Source organism: Jaculus jaculus, chromosome 4 (assembly GCF_020740685.1).
Source record: "Jaculus jaculus isolate mJacJac1 chromosome 4, mJacJac1.mat.Y.cur, whole genome shotgun sequence".
Classification (NCBI taxonomy): Eukaryota; Metazoa; Chordata; class Mammalia; order Rodentia; family Dipodidae; genus Jaculus; species Jaculus jaculus.
Window position 1 is genome coordinate 22,576,958 of NC_059105.1, and position 23,899 is coordinate 22,600,856.

General features: G+C 47.4%; 1 protein-coding gene across 1 annotated transcript in view; it reads right to left on the reverse strand.

The window, feature by feature from the left end:
• Positions 1-23,899, reverse strand: part of Iqca1 (IQ motif containing with AAA domain 1) — a 164,603-nt gene that overhangs the window by 48,939 nt on the left and 91,765 nt on the right. Inside the window, exons 10-14 of the mRNA XM_004662272.2 lie at positions 18,999-19,105; positions 17,743-17,835; positions 13,066-13,133; positions 8,316-8,398; positions 5,078-5,185 (exon numbers count right to left, since the gene is read on the reverse strand). Of these exons, the coding sequence (XP_004662329.2) occupies positions 5,078-5,185; positions 8,316-8,398; positions 13,066-13,133; positions 17,743-17,835; positions 18,999-19,105 (459 nt within the window). The remainder of the gene's footprint in view (positions 1-5,077; positions 5,186-8,315; positions 8,399-13,065; positions 13,134-17,742; positions 17,836-18,998; positions 19,106-23,899) is intronic.

Genomic DNA, 23,899 nt, shown 5'->3' on the forward strand with positions numbered 1-23,899 from the left:
TTGGGACATGTCTCTTGGCCACCGCTCCATTTTCCAGGCTACTGGTCTATGAGCTTCTGGAAATCCTCCTCTCTCTGCCTTCCATCTTGCCATAGATGGGCTGGGATTACGGATGCCTGCCACAGACCCCAGCTTTCATGTGAGGATATGGGGATCTGAACTTTGGTACTCACGCTTGAGTAGCAAGTGCTTCATTTACTCAGCCATCTCCAAGCTCTCTAAGTTTATAATTTTTTGCATGTGTGTAGTGTTGTGTGTGTGTGGGGCATGCGTGTGTTTGTGTACATGTGCACACTTGTGTGTGCTTGTGCAGACCAGAAGAGAACTCTGGCTTTTCTTCCCCTTTGGCTCATCCACATATTTCCTTGAGGTGAAGTCTCTCTTTGAACACGGAGCTACAGTTTTCACAAGCCCTGGCAATTTTCCAGCCTGCTCCCCACAGTGGTCATCCCTGCTGTTTATATGGGTACTGGGGATCACACTCAGGTGGTTTCAGGTCCTCTCAGGTCCTTACACTGTCTTTCAGATATAGTAGGAAAAAGCCCAGGAAATGTGTGACAGATGGAAACATAATTTTTACAGTTATTCACTATTCTTCATGGAGACCTTCGGGCAGGTTTGAGCAAGTTCACTGAATGACAATGAATAAGGCCACCTTATTTGTGGTTAACAAGGAAGACAGCAAGGTGATATGGTGGAGGAGATACTGTTCTTATGGGCGGGAGAAAGATGAGGTTCATTCCTCCTGTCCATGCGTGCTTGGGGCGGGGGCAGGTGCTCTGGATGTGGCCCCTGCTGGAGTCTGGGTGTTCCTGTGGAGTCAGGTGGGGTTTAAATGTGGAAAAATTTTGAGATTTGCTGCCAAGAGTTTATAGTCAGAAGAGAGCTGAGCTCTGAGAAGGTGTACCTATAATGGGCATATCCATGGTGAGGGACCGGGGAGGGGCTGAGTCCTGAGCAGGCATACCTATGATGGGAGGCAAAGTAAGATGAATCCATAAGACTCACAGATGTCTGAGAAGAAGTCAGACCCAGCTGGGGGAGCTTGGCTTATGAACTTTCAAAGGGAAAGGAGAGAACACTGTTGGAACTGGACTACTGGCAGAAAGTCTGGCTGTGTTGTGCCCGTGCCCCAAGAATTTGATCAAAGTTGAGTTTAAAAGTAATGGATTGGTGTGGTCGGTGGAAATATAGATCAGAAAGATTGTGAGATGCACAGTTTACCACATTAAAATTTCAAGCAAGTTTGAAGTTACAGACACAGAGACTTGGATTACTTAAACTACCATTGTTAAGATCACCACCATTAAGGGTAAACAAACCGTTTTGCATAGGAACCATGCAAATGATGCCCTGAGGGTAAGCCATGCAAGACTAGAGCTAGTAAAAGTACAAATTCAAAGGAGATGACTTGAAGGAGCACTGGTGAAGGCATATCCTGCTCTGGAAGGTCGAACTTTATTCCCCACTGGATTTACAAATTTTGGCTATTACAATGATTGAGATGGGGAGGTAATATGATGTAGAATGGAATTTCAAAGGGGAAAGTGTGTGTGGGGGAGGGAGGGTATTACCATGGGATATTTTTTTATAACCATGGAAAATGTTAATAAAAATTAAATTAAAAAAAAAAAAAACAAAATTTTGGCTATGCTGCCCAACTGGTTCTGGTTTTGAAAGCTTAAAAAATATAGAGAAATGGGTCAAGAAGTGCACATGGTTCCAGGAGCCGCTGAGATGTGGCACTGTGAGGCAGGGTTGAAAACCCTGTACGGAGGACAAGTGGGGCCATTGTATGGTGTGGTGAAGATAAACTGTGGTTGGCAGTAGGCTTCAGGATGTCTTGGATATACCAGGACTGTGGAATGGCTGCCATGGAGAGCTGCTGACTCACAGTGGGATTTTCCCTGGGCTGTGAGTAGCCAGGGGAAGAAGTGGAAGCCCAGAGACTTCTTTGCTACTGATTATGAATGTTGAACTTGGAATTGCAGATGCTGATGTCTGTCAGCTGGTTACTGAGTTTGCACTGGTTTCATCTCTTCTTGCTGGGTGTTCTTTTTGCAATGAGAATGTCTACTTGGTGCCATTATGTGACAGAAGTCTGTACCTTGTGCTCTGATCTTTCGTGGCTTACAGTGAAGAGACTGCCTTGGGTCTCAGGTGAGACTTTGGACTTTTAACAATGTTAAAGTTGGTCAAGATTATGGGGACCTTTGAAGTTGGACTGAATGTGATTTGCATTGAGATGGTTGGTCATGAGCCTATGGGGCCAGGGGCAGAATGTGGCGGTTTGAAGGTAAATGCATGTCCTCCGTAGCCTTAGCTATTTTTTCTTAAGCTTCCTACTTAGTCTTACTCCTTCTTAGTCTTTCGTAGATGCAGCCCTGCTGGAATAGATGGGTCACTGGGGGCAGATCTGGAGTCTAGCCCTAGTAGGTGTGTTGAGAGCTGGCTTTAACTCTGGCTCCTTGTGCTGACTTGCTTTGGCTTTTCTCTCTGTTGTGGAGGTGTGAAGTGACACAGCTTCTTTCACCATGATGCATAAGCCTGTTCTGACTTTTATTGATTTATTTATTTGGCAGAGGGAAGAAAGAGAGAGGGAGAGAGTGAGAGAGAGAGAGAGAGAGAGAGAGAGAGAGAGAGAGAGAGAGAGAGAGAGAGACTGAGGAGAGAATGGGTGTGCCAGGGCCTCCAGCCACTGAAAATGAACTCCAGACACATGCACCACCTTGTGCATCTGGATAACATGAGTCCTGGGGAATCAAACTTGGGTCCTTTGGTTTTGCAGGCAAACACCTTAACCGCTAAACCATCCCTCCAGTCCCTGTTCCAACTTTTGAAGGACCAGAGAGTGACGGGAGGACCAGCATTCCATGTTCCATGTCCTGATTCAATCCTGCCTCTTTGTAGCTCTCACCATCCAGAGATGTGACTCTAAGACCTGCAGGGTTCTGGAGGGGAAGAAACCTTGTGGTACAGACCTTCTGAGAACTAAGGACCTGTATCTGCTCAGAATAGTGAACCTTCCACAGTTCTTGCTGGACTTGACTGTCAAGTTTTCTCTTACCTACTGGGGCCTAAGCCCTGGTGCTGAGAGCCCAGGCTGGGGTTCTGACTCCTGACCAGGTAGGGAAGGAGGCCTGTGTGGATCTCTGCCAGTGGGCAGGGTTGTTAGTCTGAACAGTGGCCTCCCCACTGAGGTAATCTGAACAATGAGCGCCAGAGAAGCTACATTCCTCTTTGTAATAGTACGCCAGTTTCCCAGTGAGTCCTTTACTGATGCATTATGGGGAAGAGAGCAGCAGTCTCAGGAATGGTGCGGCAGGAGCTGTCAGCATCTCTCCAGGTTGCAGCATCCACAGCTGGGGGTGACACATGAAATCTAGATTGAACGCCCTGAGCTGTGTCTGTGCTCATGGACCATCTGCATGACTTGTGCATGCATTCCCCACACATGACATAGAGAACAAGCTCTCCAGGAGGGTGGCCAGGAGGGATTGGCAGCTTCGGAGGACAGCCTGGTTGTTGATGACAAAGGAAGGGAGGGTTCTGGACCAGAGGCCCCTGGGCACCTTATAGAAGGTTTTGCTTATAGAAGCAGCTCAGAAAACCATCCATACCTCTTGGGACTCAAAAGCCAAAGAGCCAACCTGGACCACAGCCTCATCTGTTGGGCTTCTTTTAAACCTGTGGGCACCTACACCTTCTGTGTTCCGTTATGCTATGACGAGGGGTGAGAATTTACTTACTTCATTAAATTGGCCCCCTAATGGTTATCTATTTGTTTTGTTGACACCAAATTATGCTGCCCCAAATGTTATAGTTATCTACAATTGAATACATGATATCTGAATATTTATACAGCACCCAAATTACATGTATTACTTCTGTCGCAGTGTCAGAATAGGACTTAATGGTTTTTTGTCGATAGGCATAAGTTCTCAAGTCCAAGTGGGGCAGAGTTCTAGCGCTCACACTACTCCATCTCTTAGAAAACCAAGGCCGCCTGTGCTTTCTATCCCGCAGCTGCAGGCAGAGCTCTGTGAGGGAAGGCTGGCCCTGCCCTGGGGGATTCACTGGCTCAGGTCATACCTGCTGAAGCCAGGAGTGGAGGGAAAGGCTGCAGCATGCCTTCCGTCATCGCTAGGCACAATGCAGGGCTCCTTCTGCAGCGCCACGGGAGAACCTCCTTCAGGATTGACAGGTGACCTCAGGGAGGCCAGAGGAGCCTTGAGGTGCAGGAACGACACTCTCCCTGACTCAGAGCGGCAGTCTCTCTGCTCAGGGCCGAGTCATCGGCAGGAGGGCTCGGTGAATGAAGCGCTTGCCTTGTACACGTGAGGATGAGTTCAGATCCCCATGTAAAATGCCAGGTGTGGCACCCTGCACCTGCCACCCCAGCGCTGGGGAGGTGGAGACAGGTGGACCCCCAGGTCTTAATGGCTAGCTAGCCTAACTGAACTGGTGAGCTCTAGATTCAGTGAGGGACCTTGTTTCAAAACATAAGGACAAAGCCACATGTGGTGGCTCACACCTCCAGTCCCAGCACTCAGGAGGCCGAGGTAGGAGGATTACCTACCCAGGCTACAGAGTGAGTTTCTAGCCTGGGCTAGAGTGAGACTATCTTAAAAACCAACTTTTTGAGAGTGAGCAATGAGGATACCAACGCGACATCTGGTCTCCACACGCACATACACACATGTGCATGAGCACCCGTACATGCAAGTGTGCCACATGCCTGCTAATGCACATACGTGCACTCCACATACATACAAATGCTAAAAGGGGGACATGGCCACCCTAGTGCTTCTTCTCAGCATTTTAATTTCAACTGAGAGCTTGTGTTGGCCACAATCTCTAGCTGGCTGCTTTGGTGTCTCCTCCCAGGAAGTACAAGCATTCTCCCAATTGTAACCTTCTCTGCTGGGCAGGTGCAGTGGAAGTGAGATGTGGCTCCCTCGGATAATCAGCTGGGAAAGACAAGCTACAAACCCTTTCAGGGAAAAATAGGAAAGGAAGTACGGCCAAAGCCACAGGTGGTTGCTGCCCCAGGGTTGTGGGAATGGCTGGTCCTTACCCAATGGCAAGATTCCGTAGAGCGTGATGAGCTGTCTGACATCCAGGAGGGAGGGCATGGGCTCTATGGATACATGACGAAGTGTGGTCCCCAGGTAGCTGTACTCACCTGGGGAGGAATGGAACCCAGATGAGTGAACAGGAAGCAAGCGAGGCTGGTCTGAGAGTTTGACTGATCACAGACTACAAACTAAGCATTTCAGGGCAACTGGTACTCCATTATGGAGCCATTTGGAAGAAACACCTTTTTTTTTTTTCACATAAGATTTGAAGGGAAATGATTAGGAACAGGGCAGGGCTCTACTAGCTGTAGTAAAACTGGGAATCCCATCAACGGTTACGATGAATTTGCATTTTCAAAACCTAACAGTGGATGCTTGGTATGCACAGGCTCTGGGTTTGACCCTCTGCATTGCCAGACGGGAAGAATGCTGGCTTATGTGAAATGAGATAAAGTTTTAAATTGAGGGAGGGTAAAACATGATGGGTTTTGTTTTATATTCTAAGAGATTACACTTAATGTTTGTGCAAAGTTCCAGAATAAATTATTTCAGATCCATGTGGAGTTTGTATCAGAGTAGCATGAACTGGAATCTAAAATGTGACATCTGAAAGGAAGGGTCTGCCTCTCATTTAGGCTAAATAGAAACATCCCCTTTTGAGGGTGATATTAATTTACATTTTCATCATTTTTAAAGGGTTACCAAAGGAATAATACAGAAATAAATCTTTACAGGTTTAATTAGAACATATCAAAGGGCTTAATTGTAACCAGCCATAAATCTGAAGTGTTATTTTCTAACTAATTTAGATAAGGTCACCAAGAAAATGAGTTTGGCTGTCTCCATTTGTCACAAGGACAGACCTTTATATGCTCATAGGAGTCTCTTGAATTGTATCTGAATCTGGAGTGAAAATCTCCTATGAATGAATTTTCTTTCCTTCCCCAGATGCTTTCTTCTTGTGGTAAATACTGACCTCTCGGAGCTCTTGATGTGACGTAGGTGTGACAAGTAGTAAATACACAGCCGTGTGCACATGGACTACTGAATGTAGCCATAGCTTATGGGTGTTCAAATGCTAGGAAAGCAAGAGCTAAAGAGCAGAGACTGGCCGCTGCCTGGTAGTGGAAAGCAGCCTTCCAAAGCCTCGGCACAAAGAAGGAAGTCTTTGGCAAGGGCAAAGGCATTGGCTGCAGAATGAGTGATAGTGTGAGGCTCCATTATGGCCCCGGATACCCATGCTTTTTAATGAGCAGGTAATAAATACCAGAACAGTTCATTTAGCCTCCACCATAAGAGAAAAAGACCCTGTAGCAACCATTAACTCTGGAGCATACTGCCAGTAAACATGACATTATGGGGACAGTGAAAGTGACTTCAATCTTCCTGCTCATGTAAAGCCATATTAATATCCAGATGGACAATATTTTCTGCAACCTAGCAGAATTTATTTAAACAAATTATATTAAATTGAATTAGTGGGTGTTGGTTCTGATAGAGTGAAAGATCCAGCTAGCCCGGGCTGTCAGCCAGGGTACGAAGCTCACCCTGAAAGCATGTTGCTGTGTTTGGTGATGGCCCAGAGTGGGAGCCATAATCCTTTTCCACCTACTCACACAGAGTGCGGGATGGTCTGGACTCCCTGCACCAACACCAGCCCTTCCAGAAGGGAGAGAAGCAGAAGACATCAGTAAAGGTGTTTGAGATAGAGAATGTGAAACAGGGCCAAGAAACCTGGAGCAACAGAAGGAAAAGGATCCTGTCAGGCTTTGTGCCTCAGAGCCAATTTGGGGCCAATGTGAGCATAAGTGTGACTAATGCATAGAAATCCCACAGGTCTGTGGTGATACCACCACAGGTTTAAGTGGTCCCTTATGTTCTTGTTAAAGAATGCTGTGGACTCATTATAGGAGAGGTGGGAAGAGAAAGCCCCTTTTACCAACACCACAGCAATGACGGAGCAGGCAGAAAATCACCAGTGGATGCATTTGCAGGAAGCCTGCTGCATCTCCAGAGCCTCATCGATCAGACACCAGCTACAGAGGGAGAGGTGAAGCTCCCCAGGGAGATCTCAAGGCAGCATATTTGACATGCATTGGCAATACTGACAGGGATAGGATGTGGCTTCATGTGCCCTCAGTGGGAAGCCCTGACAGGGCCACACTGTCACCCGAACTCTTACTTTCAAAACAATGGCTAACATTTCTGAATGAAATAATGAGGAAATCAAGAGAGACACAATCAAAGGGCAGTCCTAAAGCATCTGGACTCTAGATGTGGTGATGTCACACAAGGTTGAGAAGGTGGGGAAGCTGCTGTAAAGAGATAAAAACCACATGCCTGTCTTTGATGGTGTTTTGGATTGAGAAAAGCACAATGGTGAAGGGCGTGGTGAGGAGGATGAACACTGAATCCCAATGACAGCATTTGTCCTAACGTGAGCTTTTTGTTTTTTTAAGGTAGGGTCTTACTCTAGCTCAGGCTGACCTGGAACTCACTATGTAGTCTCAGGGTGGCCACGAACTCATGGTGATCCTTCTACCACTGCCTCCCAAGTGCTGGGATTAAAGGCATGCACCACCATGCCCGGCTGAGCCTATGAGGTTATGTGGGAGAATGTCCTTATTCACAGGAGAGATTTCCCACATCAGAGTGGACACAGGCTCTTCACCTGGAAGTCAGGATTGTGAGGAATTGTAAGCTGTGTGTTTAGGTTAACACATGTTATTTTGGCAAAAAATAATCAACATAAAATGTCAGTTAAAGATTCTGTTCACAACTATCCCACTCCCTTCCTCCCAAATTCCTCCAAAAAACATCTCTGGAAGTCCTTCCTGCTAGAAGGGTCTGTACTATGAAAGTGCCAAGTGCTGTCCCCCTCACCCCTACCTCTAGGGGCCCTTGGTTTCAAAACAAAGGTGTGAACAACTCTTCCTTTCCTTCTTAGGTCAAGCCAGAAAGAAACATCCAGGAATTCTATTAGTCAGTTAATAACAAAACAACACCTGCTTCGACCATGTGGGGAGAAAGAGCTGGACTTATTTCCGTCAGATAATCCATTGGTTCCCAGCATCCTTTTAGGTGACTCAAATCTATTCGCACTGACCAGCACTGACCAGCAGCCAGGGACGAGGCTCTGGTTTGGAAAGAGATAACAATGGAGGCATACTTCCCGATGCTGTACCCCAGGACTCATGGTTGCCACATGACATATGCACAATTTACTGTGCACTTTACCAATGTAGTCTGAGAGGTTGAACTTCTGAGCCTGGATCAGCAGCCCTTCCTCCACCAGCTCCTTGTACAGAGACTCGATTGTCCTGTAGAGGAAGCAGGATGTTAGGGCCATCAGTACACACTCTTACACTGAGCATCTTCACCATCAGTACACACTCATAGACAGAGCATCTTCTCCATCAGTACACACCCTTACACAGAGCATCTTCACCTTCAGTACACACTCTTACACAGAGCATCTTCACCATCAGTACACACACACACACACATAGCATCTTCACCATCAGTACACACCCTTACACCATGTATCTTCACCTTCAGTATACACTCTTACACAGAGCATCTTCACTATCAGTACACACCCTTACACAGAGCATCTTCACCATCAGTACACACACACACATAGCATCTTCACCATCAGTACACACTCTTACACAGAGCATCTTCACCATCAGTACACACCCTTACACCATGTATCTTCACCTTCAGTACACACTCTTACACAGAGCATCTTCTCCATCAGTACACACCCTTACACAGAGCATCTTCACCATCAGTACACACACACACACACACATAGAATCTTCACCATCAGTACACACCCTTACACCGTGTATCTTCACCTTCAGTACACACTCTTACACAGAGCATCTTCACCATCAGAACACACCTTTACACAGAGCATCTTCACCATCAGTACACACTCTCACACTGAGCATCTTCACCATCAGTACACACACTCATAGCATCTTCACCATCAGGACACACTCTTACACAGAGCATCTTCTCCATCACTACACACCCTTACACAGAGCATCTTCACCATCAGTATGCACCCTTACACAGAGCATCTTCACCATCAGTACACACCCTTACACAGAGCACCTTCACCTTCAGTACACACTCTTACACAGAGCATCTTCACCATCAGAACACACCTTTACACAGAGCATCTTCTCCATCAGTACACACTCTCACACAGAGCATCTTCTCCATCAGTACACACCCTTACACAGAGCATCTTCACCATCAGTACACACCCTTACACAGAGCATCTTCACCATCAGTACGCACTCTTACACAGAGCATCTTCTCCATCAGTACACACTCTTACACAGAGCATCTTCACCATCAGTACACACCCTTACACAGACCATCTTCACCCTCAGTACACACTCTTACACAGAGCATCTTCTCCATCAGTACACACTCTCACACAGAGCATCTTCACCAACAGTACACACTCTTACATCAAGTGTCTTCTCCATCACCATATACTCTTACATAAGAACTTAAACCACATGTCTTTCAAAGGATGCTTGCATGTAAATAAATAAATAAATTTTTGAAATATTTTTACAATTTGGGGATGACTTAGACTTCCTAAAAACAATACTTTCACCTTACCCTTTGTATCCTAAATGCTTTCCATTAGTAAGGTACCAGTAACAACTCCATCAGTCTTCATTATGTCCCGAGTGTCAATTAGAGATTACCCAATCATACTAATGCAATGGACCTATAATTGTGTATTCAGTTAATGTCTGCAAACTGTAGATCATTAATCCCTTGTGCAAGTTCTGCTTCCTTTGATTTCAAGAGTCTAGTGGTTTAAAAGAAATGTCTACAAAAAGAAAGTCTTAAATGGAGATAGTTCCTACATGGGAGACAAAATGTCTCAAGTTATATGTGTAATTTTTTTTTTTTAGGTGGGCATAGTTCTCCATATTGCTTACACAAGCCAAAGCCACTTTTCAAAGAGGATATTGGCCATACAGCCAGGGCAGGGTGATGTTTACCAGCTGAGGAAAGTGGACATAGCATCCCTCATGATGGCTGGAACCTCCAGTGACATTAACGGAGCTTTGGATTAAAAGGGTTCAGCTGGGTTAAGCTCAAATATTATTCAGTTCAGTCCTTTGGGATGCTTTGTCTTTTCTTTTTCACCACCATTCCATTATGCTCTTGTCTTTCTTTGGTTTGGAAATGGAAATTTAACTGAATTTATAAAGCTCTCCCATAGTTCCATAATTGGAGGGAATATGGTTACAGGAGACCCCAAAATATCAGTCAGACTCAAACTAAATACTATGGGATGAGTGTGAGGGGATAAGCGTGAGGGATGAACGTGAGTGATGAGCATGAGGGATGAGTGTGAGGGGATGAGTGTGAGGGATGAGTGTGAGGGATGAGCGTGAGGGGATGAGCATGAGGGATGAGCGTGAGTGATGAGCGTGAGGGATGAGCGTGAGGGGATGAGCGTGAGGGATGAGCGTGAGGGGATGAGTGTGAGGGATGAGCGTGAGGGATGAGCGTGAGGGATGAGTGTGAGGGATGAGTGTGAGGGATGAGTGTGAGGGATGAGCGTGAGGGGATGAGCGTGAGGGATGAGCGTGAGGGATGAGCGTGAGGGATGAGCGTGAGGGATGAGTGTGAGGGATGAGTGTGAGGGATGAGCGTGAGGGGATGAGCGTGAGGGATGAGCGTGAGGGGATGAGCGTGAGGGGATGAGCGTGAGGGGATGAGCGTGAGGGATGAGCGTGAGGGATGAGCGTGAGGGATGAGCGTGAGGGATGAGCGTGAGGGATGAGCGTGAGGGATGAGCGTGAGGGATGAGCGTGAGGGGATGAGCGTGAGGGATGAGCGTGAGGGATGAGCGTGAGGGATGAGCGTGAGGGATGACGTGAGGATGACGTGAGGGGATGAGCCGTGGAGGGATGAGCGTGAAGGGGATGAGCGTGAGGGATGAGCGTGAGGGATGAGCGTGAGGATTAGCGTGAGGGGCATGAGCGTGAGGGGAGAGCCGTAGAGGGAGAGCGTGAGGGATGAGCGTGAGGGGATGAGCGTGAGGGATGAGCGTGAGGGGATGAGCGTGAGGGGATTAGCGTGAGGATGAGCGTGAGGGGATGAACGTGAGGGATGAGCGTGAGGGATGAGCGTGAGGGGATGAGCGTGAGGGATGAACGTGAGGGATGAGCGTGAGGGATGAGCGTGAGGGGATGAGCGTGAGGGATGAACGTGAGGGATGAGCGTGAGGGGATGAGTGTGAGGGATGAACGTGAGGGATGAGCGTGAGGGATGAGCGTGAGGGATGAGCGTGAGGAGATGAGTGTGAGGGGATGAGCGTGAGGGGATGAGCGTGAGGGATGAGTGTGAGGGGATGAGCATGAGGGATGAGCGTGAGGGATGAGAACTGTAACTCATCAAATATGCCTGAATCACATGTCCTGTGTGGAACATTACGACTAAATTACTGTGGAATTTTAATGACAGAATCTGATTTGTATCACAGTAGTATCAAATGTAGTTTTGTAACTGGAATAAATATTTAATGTAAAAATGTAACAAAGGCAGAAAGTATTAACATAAAATTGAAGATTCTGTTTAGTGACAAAGTTCATTAGCAAGTCCCAAACATAAGACTGCTGAGTGTGTGTTAACCAACTGCCCACATTAGCTACACACCTTGATAATATGTGAAAACCCAAGGGCTATTTATTTTCAATCTTACAGCACTTAAAGGTCACATAGTTTTAAATTTTTATTTTTATCTTGTGTGTGTGTGAATTGTGTGTATGCATGATGTGATGTGTATGCCTGCTCCTGCGTGTTGTGTGTTCTTGTGTGTGTGTGTGTGTGTGTGTCCTGAGTCCAACAGCGCACACAAACGTGTCAGAGGAGAGCCTGGTCCTTGCCTTCCTCGTTTGGGAGGCAAGCTTTCTTGTTTGCTGCTGTGCATGACGTGGTAGGGGACTGGCCTGTGAGCTTTGGGTGTTCTCCTGCCTCTGCTTCCCTTCTCACTATGGAAGTGCTAGGCTTACAGATGCCCATGATGGCATCTGGCTTTAAGTGGGTTCTAGGAATGTGAACTTAGACAGTTAAACTTGCACAAGAAGCACTTCTCCCCATTCATGTGTCTCCCCAACCCTTAACTGTCATTTCAGCCTAAAAAACAGTAATGTTTTAAATCATTTGTTAGTACTGAAGATGGAGCAATGAAACTCAAGGAACAGACGCGTCCCTCGGAGCCTGTCTCCTCGTAGAACTCATTCTTTCAGCACCAGAGGAAGTGCACTGGGGGTGGGGCCAGAGTGTGAAATGGGGGAAAATTTCAGATTCTCTCAGCCTAGAAGGAACTCAGCCCATGTGTTCTGAAGTTTCAGGATGCTATTTCCTAAGCCATTTGTTTTTATATTTTATTTATTTATTTGAGTTAGAATGAGAAAAAAGGAGAGAGAAAGAGAGAGAGAGAGAGAGAGAGAGAGAGAGAGAGAGAGAGAGAGAGAGAGAGAAATATATAGAGAATGGGTGCACCAGGGCCTCTAGCCACTGCAACCAAACTCCAGATTCATGTGACATCTTGTGCATCTGGTTTACGTGGGTTCTGGGGAATTGAGCCTTGTTCTTCGGCTTTGCAGGCAAGCGCCTTAACCGCTAAGCCACCTCTGCAGCCCCCTAAGCCATTTGTAATAACACCACCTCAAATCTTGCATGAATTTTAAAACTTAAGGGTTACAGAACTCAGACGTGGCGGGTGAGTCTGGCCCAGGGAAGGTCCTTTTATCCCACATAGTTCGCACATAGAGCTTGTACCTGGCTGCAGAGTTGCCATGCGCTTGCCCTGTATCCACCACTCGTACATACCCTGCAGGGGCAACATACAACCAGAGGGGCTCCCCCCGCCCAAGCCCTGCGTGTCTCTGCCCGCCACTTCCCACGTGCCTCCCCACAGATTGAATCCGCTCCTCACCTGTCAGGTGTCAGGTCTTTTTCCTTCTTCTCCTTTTTCCTTTTTTTGCCTGCCTTTCCTTTATTTTGCTGGAAGAAAGTGGAAACAGATAATGATTTGGTCAAAGCCAACTGAGGCTGGGTGGCGGTGAGGTGCAGTCAGTGGTGGTGTTACTCTGAGCTGCTGGCATGCCCAACGGCCCACGTGCCCTTGTTCCTGTGTGGCTAGACAGCGAGGTCACTCCCGTGCACCAGGTTTGCAGGCAGGGAATCATCTCGGTGCCTGTTATGGTGCAAAGCTCATACCCCTCCTTTCGCATGTTAACCCCTGACCCTCCAATGTGGTGGTATTAAGAGGGGAGGCCTTTGGGAGGTACAGCAAAGTACATCCCTCACACCTTGACACGTTTTCATATTTAATTTTGGACATGTGAACACATAACCACCACCCAGTTCAAATTACAAAACATACCCATCACCTGTGAACTCTCGCACGGAGTGTCTTCACTGTCAGTACACAGTGTGGGGGGTCCAAACTCAGGGCTCCATGCTTGCTCAGAAAGCGTTTGACTCAGTGAGACTTCTCTCCAGCCCTACTGTGTGCATTTATAGGCGCTTTTTTTGTTTGCTTGTTTTTTTTTTTTTTTTTTTTTTAGGTAGGATCTCTTTCCAGCTCAGGCTGACCTGGAATTAGTCTCAGCCTGGCCTGGAACTCACAGAGATCCTCCTACTTCAGCCTCCCAAGTGCTGGGATTAAAAGTGTACACCACCACGCCTGGCTAAAACAGAAGGATTTTTAAAATTTAATTTAATTTAATTTTCATTTATTGGAGAGAAATAGAGAGAATGGAAACACCAGGGCCTTCAACCCCCTACAAATGAACTCCAGATGCATGTACCGCCTTGTATATCTGGATTACGTGGGTCCTGGGGAATTAAACCTTGGTCCTTTGGCTTTGCAGACAAGTGCCTTAACCACTAAGCCATTTCCCCAGCCCTATAGGATCTTCTTTATGTTGAGTGTCTGGCCCGTGACTGGATGACCCTGTCACAGGAAACTTGTATGTACTGGCAGACATCCTTGTGGCTCCAGTCTGCCTGTGTTCAGTTTATTACACCCAAAATAGCCATCTTCTAGGAGATTATGACCAGGGGAAGAGTCAGAATCAGGGGTGCTGGTCAGGAGCACTGGTCGCATGAGGCACCTGGGAGGCAGGCAACAACACATATGAGATGACAGATGACAGACGCAGCTCTCGAGAGAAGGTGGCAGCAGCCTCACAGGCCACTGGGAAGTGGAAGATCTCCATACACTCACCCAGGGGCCCAGGGGCCCAGGGGCCCAGGGGCTGAAGGTGCATTGATATACGGGATGTCAGCCAAGCACCACCACCCCTGACTACCATTTCTAGTGTTCTGTTGAGAATATTTGTAACCATGCTCATTGGGGATGTTGATGTGTGAAAGTTTTCTTTTATTCTGATGTCTTCATCTGGCCTTGGTTTCAGGGTTAGGGTTGTCTTCTAAAAAGAGTTCAGAAGTCTCTTTTCTTCTGTTTTTGGAAGAGTTTGTGAAGCACTGGTATTGATTATTTACATGTTTGGTTGAATTCACCTCAGAAGCCATCTGGTACTAGGATTTTAGTTGTTGGCGATTCCTTCTTACCACTTGCCGCTTCCTATTTGCTGTTGGTATGTGAGAGCTTTTTCATTCTGCTGAGGCTACACTGTGATGCTCAGAGACACCTGTTTGGTCTACAGCGACTAAATATACACAGTATGTGCATTAAAGACTTGCTGTGTGTCAGAAAGGGTTACCTGGTAAACAAACATGACACCCATACATTTCTATACCCACAGCTCTTCAGTAGAAGACAGATACTCACAGGAAATCATAAGCATATGTAACATCGCCTGTTATAAAGTATAAGCAAGACATGGTGCAGAGGCCATGGATATACAGAGAAACAAGATCTCCTTTGGGAGTCCCAACGGCCTTTCTGAGTAGGAGGGTGGGGTGGAGGGCTATGGGATGGGAGACAGCGAGTGTGGTAGAGAGTTCTTAGGAAAGAGCAGCATGGAAGAAGGCCTGAAGGGAGGCGGAAGCAATGCGTCTAACAGCCAGCGAGGCTGGGTAACTGAATTGCCTCCAGGGAGGGAAGGGCAGGCAAGGAGTCTAGAGGGCAGTGATGAGATAGGGCTGGTAGCTCTGGTGGAAATCTGTTGTTCGTGGAAGCGAGGATGACCCCCAGACTGACCAAAGCCACACGTCACTGCATCCGCGCGTTCACCCCCACCTGAGGCCACCATGCCCCAAAGAAAGGCTGCAGGGGGCGCTCAAGGAGAGACAGCCAAGGAGAAGCTCAAACCACAGAGAAGATCCACAGGCTGTCTGCTAAGCCTGCTCCTCCAAAGCCAGAGCCCACGCCCAAAATGACCCCGCAAAGAAGGGAGAGAAGGCCCCCCCCCAAGGGAAAAGCTGGTGCTGGCAAGGCAGGGGGAGCCCTGTGGAAAAAGCAGATGCCAAACTGACCAGGACAGAAACCAAAAATGCTGGAGATGTCAAGTGCATTTTTGATAACTGTGTACTTCTGGTGGCTGTACGGTTTGAAATACTATTTCTTAAATCAAGTTTTGGAAAAATGCCGAATTTTGTTTTAGTATTTTTTAAAGCTTTCTTGTTAGTGCACAGAGTACTTATTGCTTTTGGTGGGGAGGAACAGGTGTCACTAACGAGCTCTCCCAAGCTGGAGTGATGGGAAAACACCTTTCCTTGCTAGTTTTGAAAGATTCCTCTTGGATCTTTGGAGAAGGGCTTCCTTGATGCTGACACAGTAGCCAACCTTGGCACAAATGCCCTGTGGCATGAAAAAACTCAAAATTCTCTTTCATGTTACTCCGCTCCACCGTCAGCATAGACGTAACTCCCTAAAATCCACAGACCCATTGGGACCGGTCCTCTTCCCACTGGTTCTTCCCATGTGACAGATGAGCTGGACTTGGCAGTGACATCACTGAGATAATGGCTTTCCTCACGAGAGCTGTGGCGCCTTTCCTAAAAGACTGTGGATTTTTCAGATTAATAATTCTTCCATTTTCATTTCATTTCCTGAAGGGGTAGGCTTGTGAAAAGTTGTTAAACAACATGCTCAGTATGAAATGTCAACCTCACTCTAAACGCCCCTGTTCAGAGCATTACACGGAGACTTCATTGGATTTTATCGTGGCTTTCTGATTTTGGTAGTCCACACAAGAAGGGAGTTTGGAAGTTCTTGTATTCTGTTACTGAGTGTCTGCCCATGTCCTGTCTGAAATAACATGATTTTTTTTATGAAAAGTGTCTTTAGTAAAGCTAGGAACAGTTTGGCTTGGAAAAAAGAAAGAAAGAAAAAAACATGATTGTCCTTTTCTGAGGGATTGAGATGCCACTGAAGAATTTGAAGGAAGTGACTCTGGATGCAGCAGAACTCTGACAGGACGCTGGGGTGACAGAGAGGCTGGGGTGATGGAGGCGCTCTCCCCTCCTCCACATGCCCTCCTGATGCTGCAGCGCCCTTCCCTGGGGCTGACGCTCTTCCACAGAGGGGCTCCTTGTAGCCAATTACGTTCTGGCTTAGAGAATTAAATCCCCTTCCTCCAGGCCTTGCAAGTCTATCTGCAGATCACTTGGAGTGGAATTCTTGGGGGCACAAACTTCTCTAGTTATACAACTGCATAGTCTCTTGGGGCACACTGATGCCCACTGTGACTTCAGGAGATGAGGGCAGCAGAGGCGGTGACTAAGGCCGATGGAGCGCTGGGCGCGGCTGATGGCGGATTATTTGCTGAGATAGGAAAGCCCGCTCGCTGCTGGGAGTGCGGGGTGGAGAGATACAGCGGCTTCCTTCTCCGTTTCCCACTGTGCTCCGCTCACTCTCCATGCTCTTGTATGAAAGCACCCCTTCTCAGAGACAAAGAGGACACACATGGAATCAGAGTGACATCAAGAGATGTCCCCAAAATGGAGAGAAGACCTCATCAGGCCACAGTGATGCGACTTCAGAACAGGGCTCTGAGGAAGGTCCATTCTTCAGGGTAAAATCGCCAACCCAGCAGGATGGACCAAGCTCACCACTAGGACTTGGCCCACATGCAACTGAGCTTCCGAATTCTGAGATGAGTGAGTTCCTGGCAGGGTCCCTCAGCGGCCCCTGTCCCCTCCCACCCAGCTAACCTATACTAATCCAACCACGGACGCCTCCACGTCTCCTCTGGGCATCCTGGTCCAACGGCAGAGCTGCCTATGGGCTGAAGGTGACGGCAGGAGGCTCTGACCCACCTGGATTCTCCCAACCACCACAAGATGGCCTAGTGGAGACTTAAGACTCGTCCACCTGGTTCCTTTGCTCACAAACCCTGCTCAGAGGCACTGGCCTTCTCCTCTGTGCTCTTACCGACAGGGGGGAAGGAGGTGTGAGCTCTGGCTCCTCTGGTGGCCCTCAGCCTGTGCAGGGCTTGGGTGACGTGAGCCTGTGACTGACTGATGGGACAAGGGGTCTCCTCTCAGACCGCTGAGCTCATCCCGCTGTCAGCCACAACCCTGAGCACTAAGTGGTGGACAGTGAATGACCTCTGAGGTGTCCTGAGCACAGACAGCTATGTGGGAAGAGCTTCTGTCCACTCATAAACGTGCCTGCCCCCCCATGTTATTCATCACTTACCTTTCCTTTCTTCCCTTCCTTGGGAGGAGGTTCTCTTTCTCTGTTCACAGCTAGTTTTAAGTTTTTTAACTCCTGTCGCATCAACTCATCGACCTAGGTGCAAATACCAAACACACCACCTTTAAGTGACTTTGCATATCTTGTATTTTCCTTAATAATTGAAATTCTGGGATAGGATATCAGTAGATATGAGAATGAACTATAAGAATGAACTGTAAGAACAAACTAGGAATGAACTATAAGTATGAAACATAGGAATGAATTATGGGAAAGAACTGTGAAATATTTCTTATGGACTTCACAAATTACTTTTCTGAGAATATTGCTGAGATGCTAAATTCCTTACTTGTAACTTGCCCTGAAGTTTACCTTACAGCCATGCCATCCATCTGCTTAAAGCAATGTGACTGGGTTCCTCTGCCTTGGAGTACATTTGGCCTGAACAGCACAGGTGAGCAATACTGACAAGCAGTGCTTAGAGTTGCTGACTGATCTTAAGCTCTTTGCCTCATTTCCAAAGCTGGGTCGGAACAGCCAGAACAGACATCCCTGCATGCCTAAGAGGCAAGTGCTGACCATGCTGTTGAATCTGGCGAGGTCAGTAACAAAGTGCCCCACAGGACTGTCACAGATCTGCTGAAGGCAGCAGGTGGGCTCAGAGTGATTATATTGGTAAACAAAGTATGTGTGCTCTGAATCATGAAGTCATGCCCCTAAACCCTTTCCTTTAACAAATGTTTAAGGATTATCCAAAGTCAAAGTTCCTCATCCTCTGCAATGCAATGCTCAGTGTGCTCACGCATCACTGTTCACAAGGCTGCTCAAGAAAACCCAATGAGTGCCTGTGTGCAAAAGCTATGTCCGCACAAACCTCAGAGCAGCAGATGCAGCAGGTTCACCCTGGGTTTAAAAGACCTCGAGGGTCAGTTTCTTTCTCCTCAGGCTTGCCACTAGAGGCAGCAGGCTCACTTGTGGGTAAGTGCGGGGGTTGGCTCTCTTCTCCAAGGACTGCCTTGACTCACACTCAGCCTGCTCTTGGGTGAATGAGCCTCGGGTTACGTTCTTATCCCTCGGACTCTGCTCCGAGCGGCAGCTTTCTTACTTGTGGATAAATGACTCCAAGAATTAGTTTCTATAATTCCAATGCTGTGCCCCCAGGTAGGCACTTGGTGCCCTGTGTGAGGACAGATTTGGTGCTGTGTGAGGACACGTTGGAAAGCATAAAAAGTCACAGCTATTTCAGAGAATAGCATTACCTGAACTCTTATCTCCAACTCCAATTCCTTCCGTTTCTCCTCTTTGATCATTTCTGGGTCATAGTCCTGAAGGAAATTCCAAGATTCATCTTTATTCATCCACATGTCTGTACTCCAGAATGAAAAATAAAGAGAAAAGAGAAATTCAGTGCGGAGGTGAGTGGAGGTGGGTACTGTAACTTCAACACAAGCCTGCTTTCCATGGTACTGCATAGAGAAAAGACCTGAACAAAGCAAGCTACAGAGTAATGGGTTCCTTGATGTGTCTGTATGATAGCTTTTGAAAAAGAAGAAAACAGTTAATGTGAAAATATCAAGTCAAAGGTGTGATACAGGGGCTGAGGAGCTGGCTTAGCATTTAAGGTGCTTGCCTGCAAAGCCAAAGGACCTAGAGGTTCGATTCCCCAGGACCCACATGAGCCAGATGCACAAGGTAGTGCATGCTTCTGGAGTTTGGATTCAGTGGTTGGAGGTCCTGGCATGCCTGTTCTCTCTCGCTCTCTCTGCCTCTCTTTCTCACTCCCTTGCTAGCAAATAAATAATTTAAAAAAGGTATGATACAAATGGAACCTTACTACATGAATATACCATGTAAAATGATATAGTTCATGGTGGGATTATATGAATATAGCACTTTATTTTCAGATATGTTTTATGTTGCTTTCATTATCAAATGATCCACTAAAATGTGAGAGATTGTTCTGCCATTTAAGCCCTGTCACCTTTTACAAAGCCAGCAATAGCACACAGCATCCCCTAACTTTCTCCTAGCTCAACAACTATATTTTAAAATTACTTTTCAGTGGCTGGAGAGGTGGATCAGCAGTTAAAGGCACTTTCTTGCAAAACCTGACAGTCCAGGTTTGAATCCCCAGTACCCATGTAAAACCAGATGCACAAAGTGATACATGCATCTGGAGTTTGCAGTGGCAGGAGGCCCTGGTTTGTACTTCCCACTAAAGTAAATAAATAAAATATTTAAAAAACAAAATTACTTTTCAGATGATTTTGAAATCACACACACTTTAAGTCTCTCTTTTGTCTTACACTGGCGGTTAGAAGTTTGGCTCTAGTCAAGTGTCACTCCACAGGAAGGATAATTTTGTATCACTCAGACACATAGAGGTTGTTTCTCACAGCAAAATTCCAAATACAAACCCAGGCTGAGCAGCTGGCTCACTGCTCTGGGGTTTGGAAATCTCTTCCTGGAAGACAAGGCTCACCAGTCCGAGAAGTGGGGCCCTTCCTTGTCTACGTTCAGGACCTGAAGGAAACTGGCTAGAACTTTCCAGCCAGCAGTGGCAGCTGGTTTGGCCACTTCCCTGGGAATTCACCTTAAGAATGTGATGAACTTCAACTTGGCAAGACAGTGGGGCAGAAAGGGCACCTAGGGTGGTGCAATGGTTACATCTTGAGAAGACAGAGGAGTTTGTGTGCCTCCAGGAAAGGTGTGGAATGAATCGTGGGTGGAGGCCTCAACAGAAGCCCTCTCCCCAACCCATAACTGTACAGCTGACAGAGAAGAGATAAGGTGGCCATTAATTTCAGTGTCCCCACAGAAACCGATGTGTGTATGCTACCAAGAACGGGAATTTGCTAGTGGTCACATGGGGCAGAGAAATTGACTGCAGGAAGGCCAGCAAGGGTGTAGCAGAGATTGACCTCAGAGAAATCACAGAGGAGCAGCAGTTAGTAACAAGGATGAGCAGCGAAGGGAGGAGGATGAGATAAGGGGCGTCATAGGAAAGCCAGTGGCACCTCTAGACACAACTGTGCCCATGGAGGAGATGTGTTCAGCAGAGAGGAGTCCTGGCTTCTGGAGGCAGCAAGTTATAATATCAAGTTGGCCAGAGTAGGAGCCCTCTGGATAGATAGCTGCAGGAGGAGGAGACATATACACAGTTTGTAAAGTGTGGGCCATGTCTATAAGCCACAGACATGGACCTAGTGACCACATGGAGATTTTATTTTATTTATTTGAGAGCGACAGACAGAGAGAAAGGGGGGGGGGGGAGAGAGAAAGAGAGAGAGAGAGAGGATGGATGCGCCAGGGCTTCCAGCCACTGTAAACAAACTCCAGATGTATGTGCCACCTTGCACATCTGGCTAACGTGGGTCCTGGGGAATTGAGCCTCAAACCGGGGTCCTTAGGCTTCACAGGCAAGTGCTTAACTGCTAAGCCATCTTTCCATCCTGATAATCCTGGTTTTTCTTTTTTTTGAGAAAAAAATCTCACTTGTGACCCACGCTGGCCTTGAATTAACAATCACTCTGCCTCACTGTCCAAGGCTTGGACTACAGGTGTCCACCAGCGCCCGCCTCAGGCACTTCTTTGGTTCCATTTCTATGTTGCCCCCGTTAGTAGCAGTGAGAAAGATTTCAACATGTTATGCAGTGCTGGTTGCTAATAATAACTTTTTAAAGGGATTTTACCCTAGTAGAATTACTAAACCCACAACAATAAAAACTTGCTCTATTAAGACATGTTCAAGCAAAGTAGCTTTGTTATTTAAAAGGGATTGGCACCTTTAAAAAAAATCTGGTTAGATTCATAGAATTGGAAACAAGGCATTCGGTAGTAGGTGGAGTGCAGAAGACTCAGCAGACGGAAACCACGCGTGGTTATGTCTGTGGAAACTCCTGCAGCAGTACATTCTCATGCTGGAGGCGCAGCCAGAGCGTAGAATAAAGCACTGCTCGCTCGGCCCACTTTCGATGGTTTTAAATGGGCTGAAATTTCCCTCGAAACTTTGCTTTCTCATGACACTTTTGCACAGGGCACTTTTCAATCCCTCTAGGAATTTCATGGGCATTTGTAAATGCAGGAAGCTGTTCACGACCCTTAGAGGGCAACAAGTGCCCCTCGCTCTCCTGGAGCCAGAAGGAGCTTTTCATCCCAAGAATGAGAGAAGCAGGCCAGGGCCCTTTCACACGGGGGAGGGTGGTGTGATGGAGAGGGGTGGAGGGGGTTAATCTTAGTGATTAAAATGCTAATGTCTTATTTGAAAAGGCAAACCTTTGATTTCTAGTGAAAAGAATTCTAAGATGAAGAGATTCAGTTTCTTTAAGTTACCGAAAACCTGGAGAATAACACAGCCAATGCCAGGACGGCCAACCAGGGGAGTGACACTTGAGAAGCCCTTCGAGGGACACTGTTTCTCAGCTTCACGGGGAAGTATACTGCCAAAGAGTTCCACGGCTTTCTGGGGGGGGGGGGGTTATTAAGCTGCAAAATTTGGCTTTCCAGGGGAATACTTGACTTTCCAAAAACTCAAAGTTGCTTTTTGTTAAAATAATGCATATGTATGGTTTGTAATAAAGGGAGTAGTAAAAAGATAATTAAAAACTGTCTTCCTCCTGGTCACTGTCTGCTCTCATAACAAGGCAGCTAATGGAAGGCTCTGGACCCTGGAGATCAGACACCACCAATGTGGAAGCCGCAGGGACCATGGCCTGGTACCTGAGCTGGAGGGTGGTGAGCTCAGTGGGGCAGGGTGGGCACAGGTGGGGAGGGGATTGTCATGTCATGGTGCCCCCAGGAGACCTCCCTGGCACAGAGCCTGGTGGGACAAACAGTGTGAGCATAGGAAGGCATGCCAGAGGGTGGGGGGGAAGAGAAAGCGGTGCCCAGCAGGGTTGAGAAGGTCCTAGCCTGGGGAGCGCTTCCACAGGTCTGCACAGTGTGTTCCTCAGTTCCTCGTGACTTTTTAGACACATGCTCCTGAGGTCCAAGCATTTCTTTTCTTCTTTCTTCCTTTCTATTTATTTTTTTATTTTTACTTTTTGGTTTTTCAAGGTAGGGTCTCACTATATAACCCTGGCTGACCTGGAACTCACTATGTAGTCTCAGGGCGGCCTCAAACTCACAGTGATCCTCCTACCTCTGCCTCCCCAGTTCTGGGGTTAAAGGCGTGCGCCACCATGCCCAGTGGTCCTAGTATTTCATGGGAGGCTTTGCTTTCCTCTGCCTCTCTTCCTTCAGCCTCATTTTCTCTGATAGTTGCATCCAAGAGGAAGGGAGCCAGGTCTTCCAAACCCTGAGGGGGATTGTGCATGGCTCCTGTCAGGTCTTTGGTTACTCCCACCCAGGAGCTCTTGGAGGCTGGTTCTACCATAGTGGAGACATGAGGAAGCATGATGAGAGGGGCAGTCAGCTGAGGCTAGGCTGGGCCCAGAACAACTCTCTGAGGGTGGGCAGGCTCGCACAGGAATAGCTATTCCACAGGAATAGGAAGTTGCTTGCTTCTCAGAAGGTGGGGAAGCCATTCTGAGGCTGGAGGGGAACACTGCCCATACAGTACAGTGCCAAAGGTGAAGGCCAAGGTCAAGGTGGTCCAGCACAGTGTCTGGACACACACATGAGCATGGCTGGAACCTCTGCCAGGCCGGGAGCTTGTGGAGTGGATCACTGCCATCTCTAGCCAGACTCACTGCGCGTCCCTGCCACCTCCTCACTTACATGACTGCTTGGCCATCATCTACTACTGCAGCCAGGACAGTCCAAGCATGCTGACAGCCTCTTATGTGTTGGAGACTCACTGTTTGTGGAGTGAATGTGGAAGTGATGGATGTATATGGTAGCGACTGTTGCATACCACTGTGTGAAAGATTGGATGGGTTGTAGAAGGTGGCAGGTTTCCTTCAGTCCCTCCTGACGGGGGAGAGCAGTATGTGTTTTTTTTCTTGGCTCCTGAAGTCTGAATGAGGTGGGTCTGAAAACACCCACACTTGAATGTCTTAGGTACCTATTACATGCTAGCTGGTCCCTTTGACCTCTTTTCGGCCCAGTGGAAGCAGGCGTCAAGCCCTGCCAATGTCATGGTTGCCTCTGGGCTTCCCGTCTACCACTGGTGATCTGTAAGGAGACTTTCTGGTAGCACACAGACATTGTACCTGATACA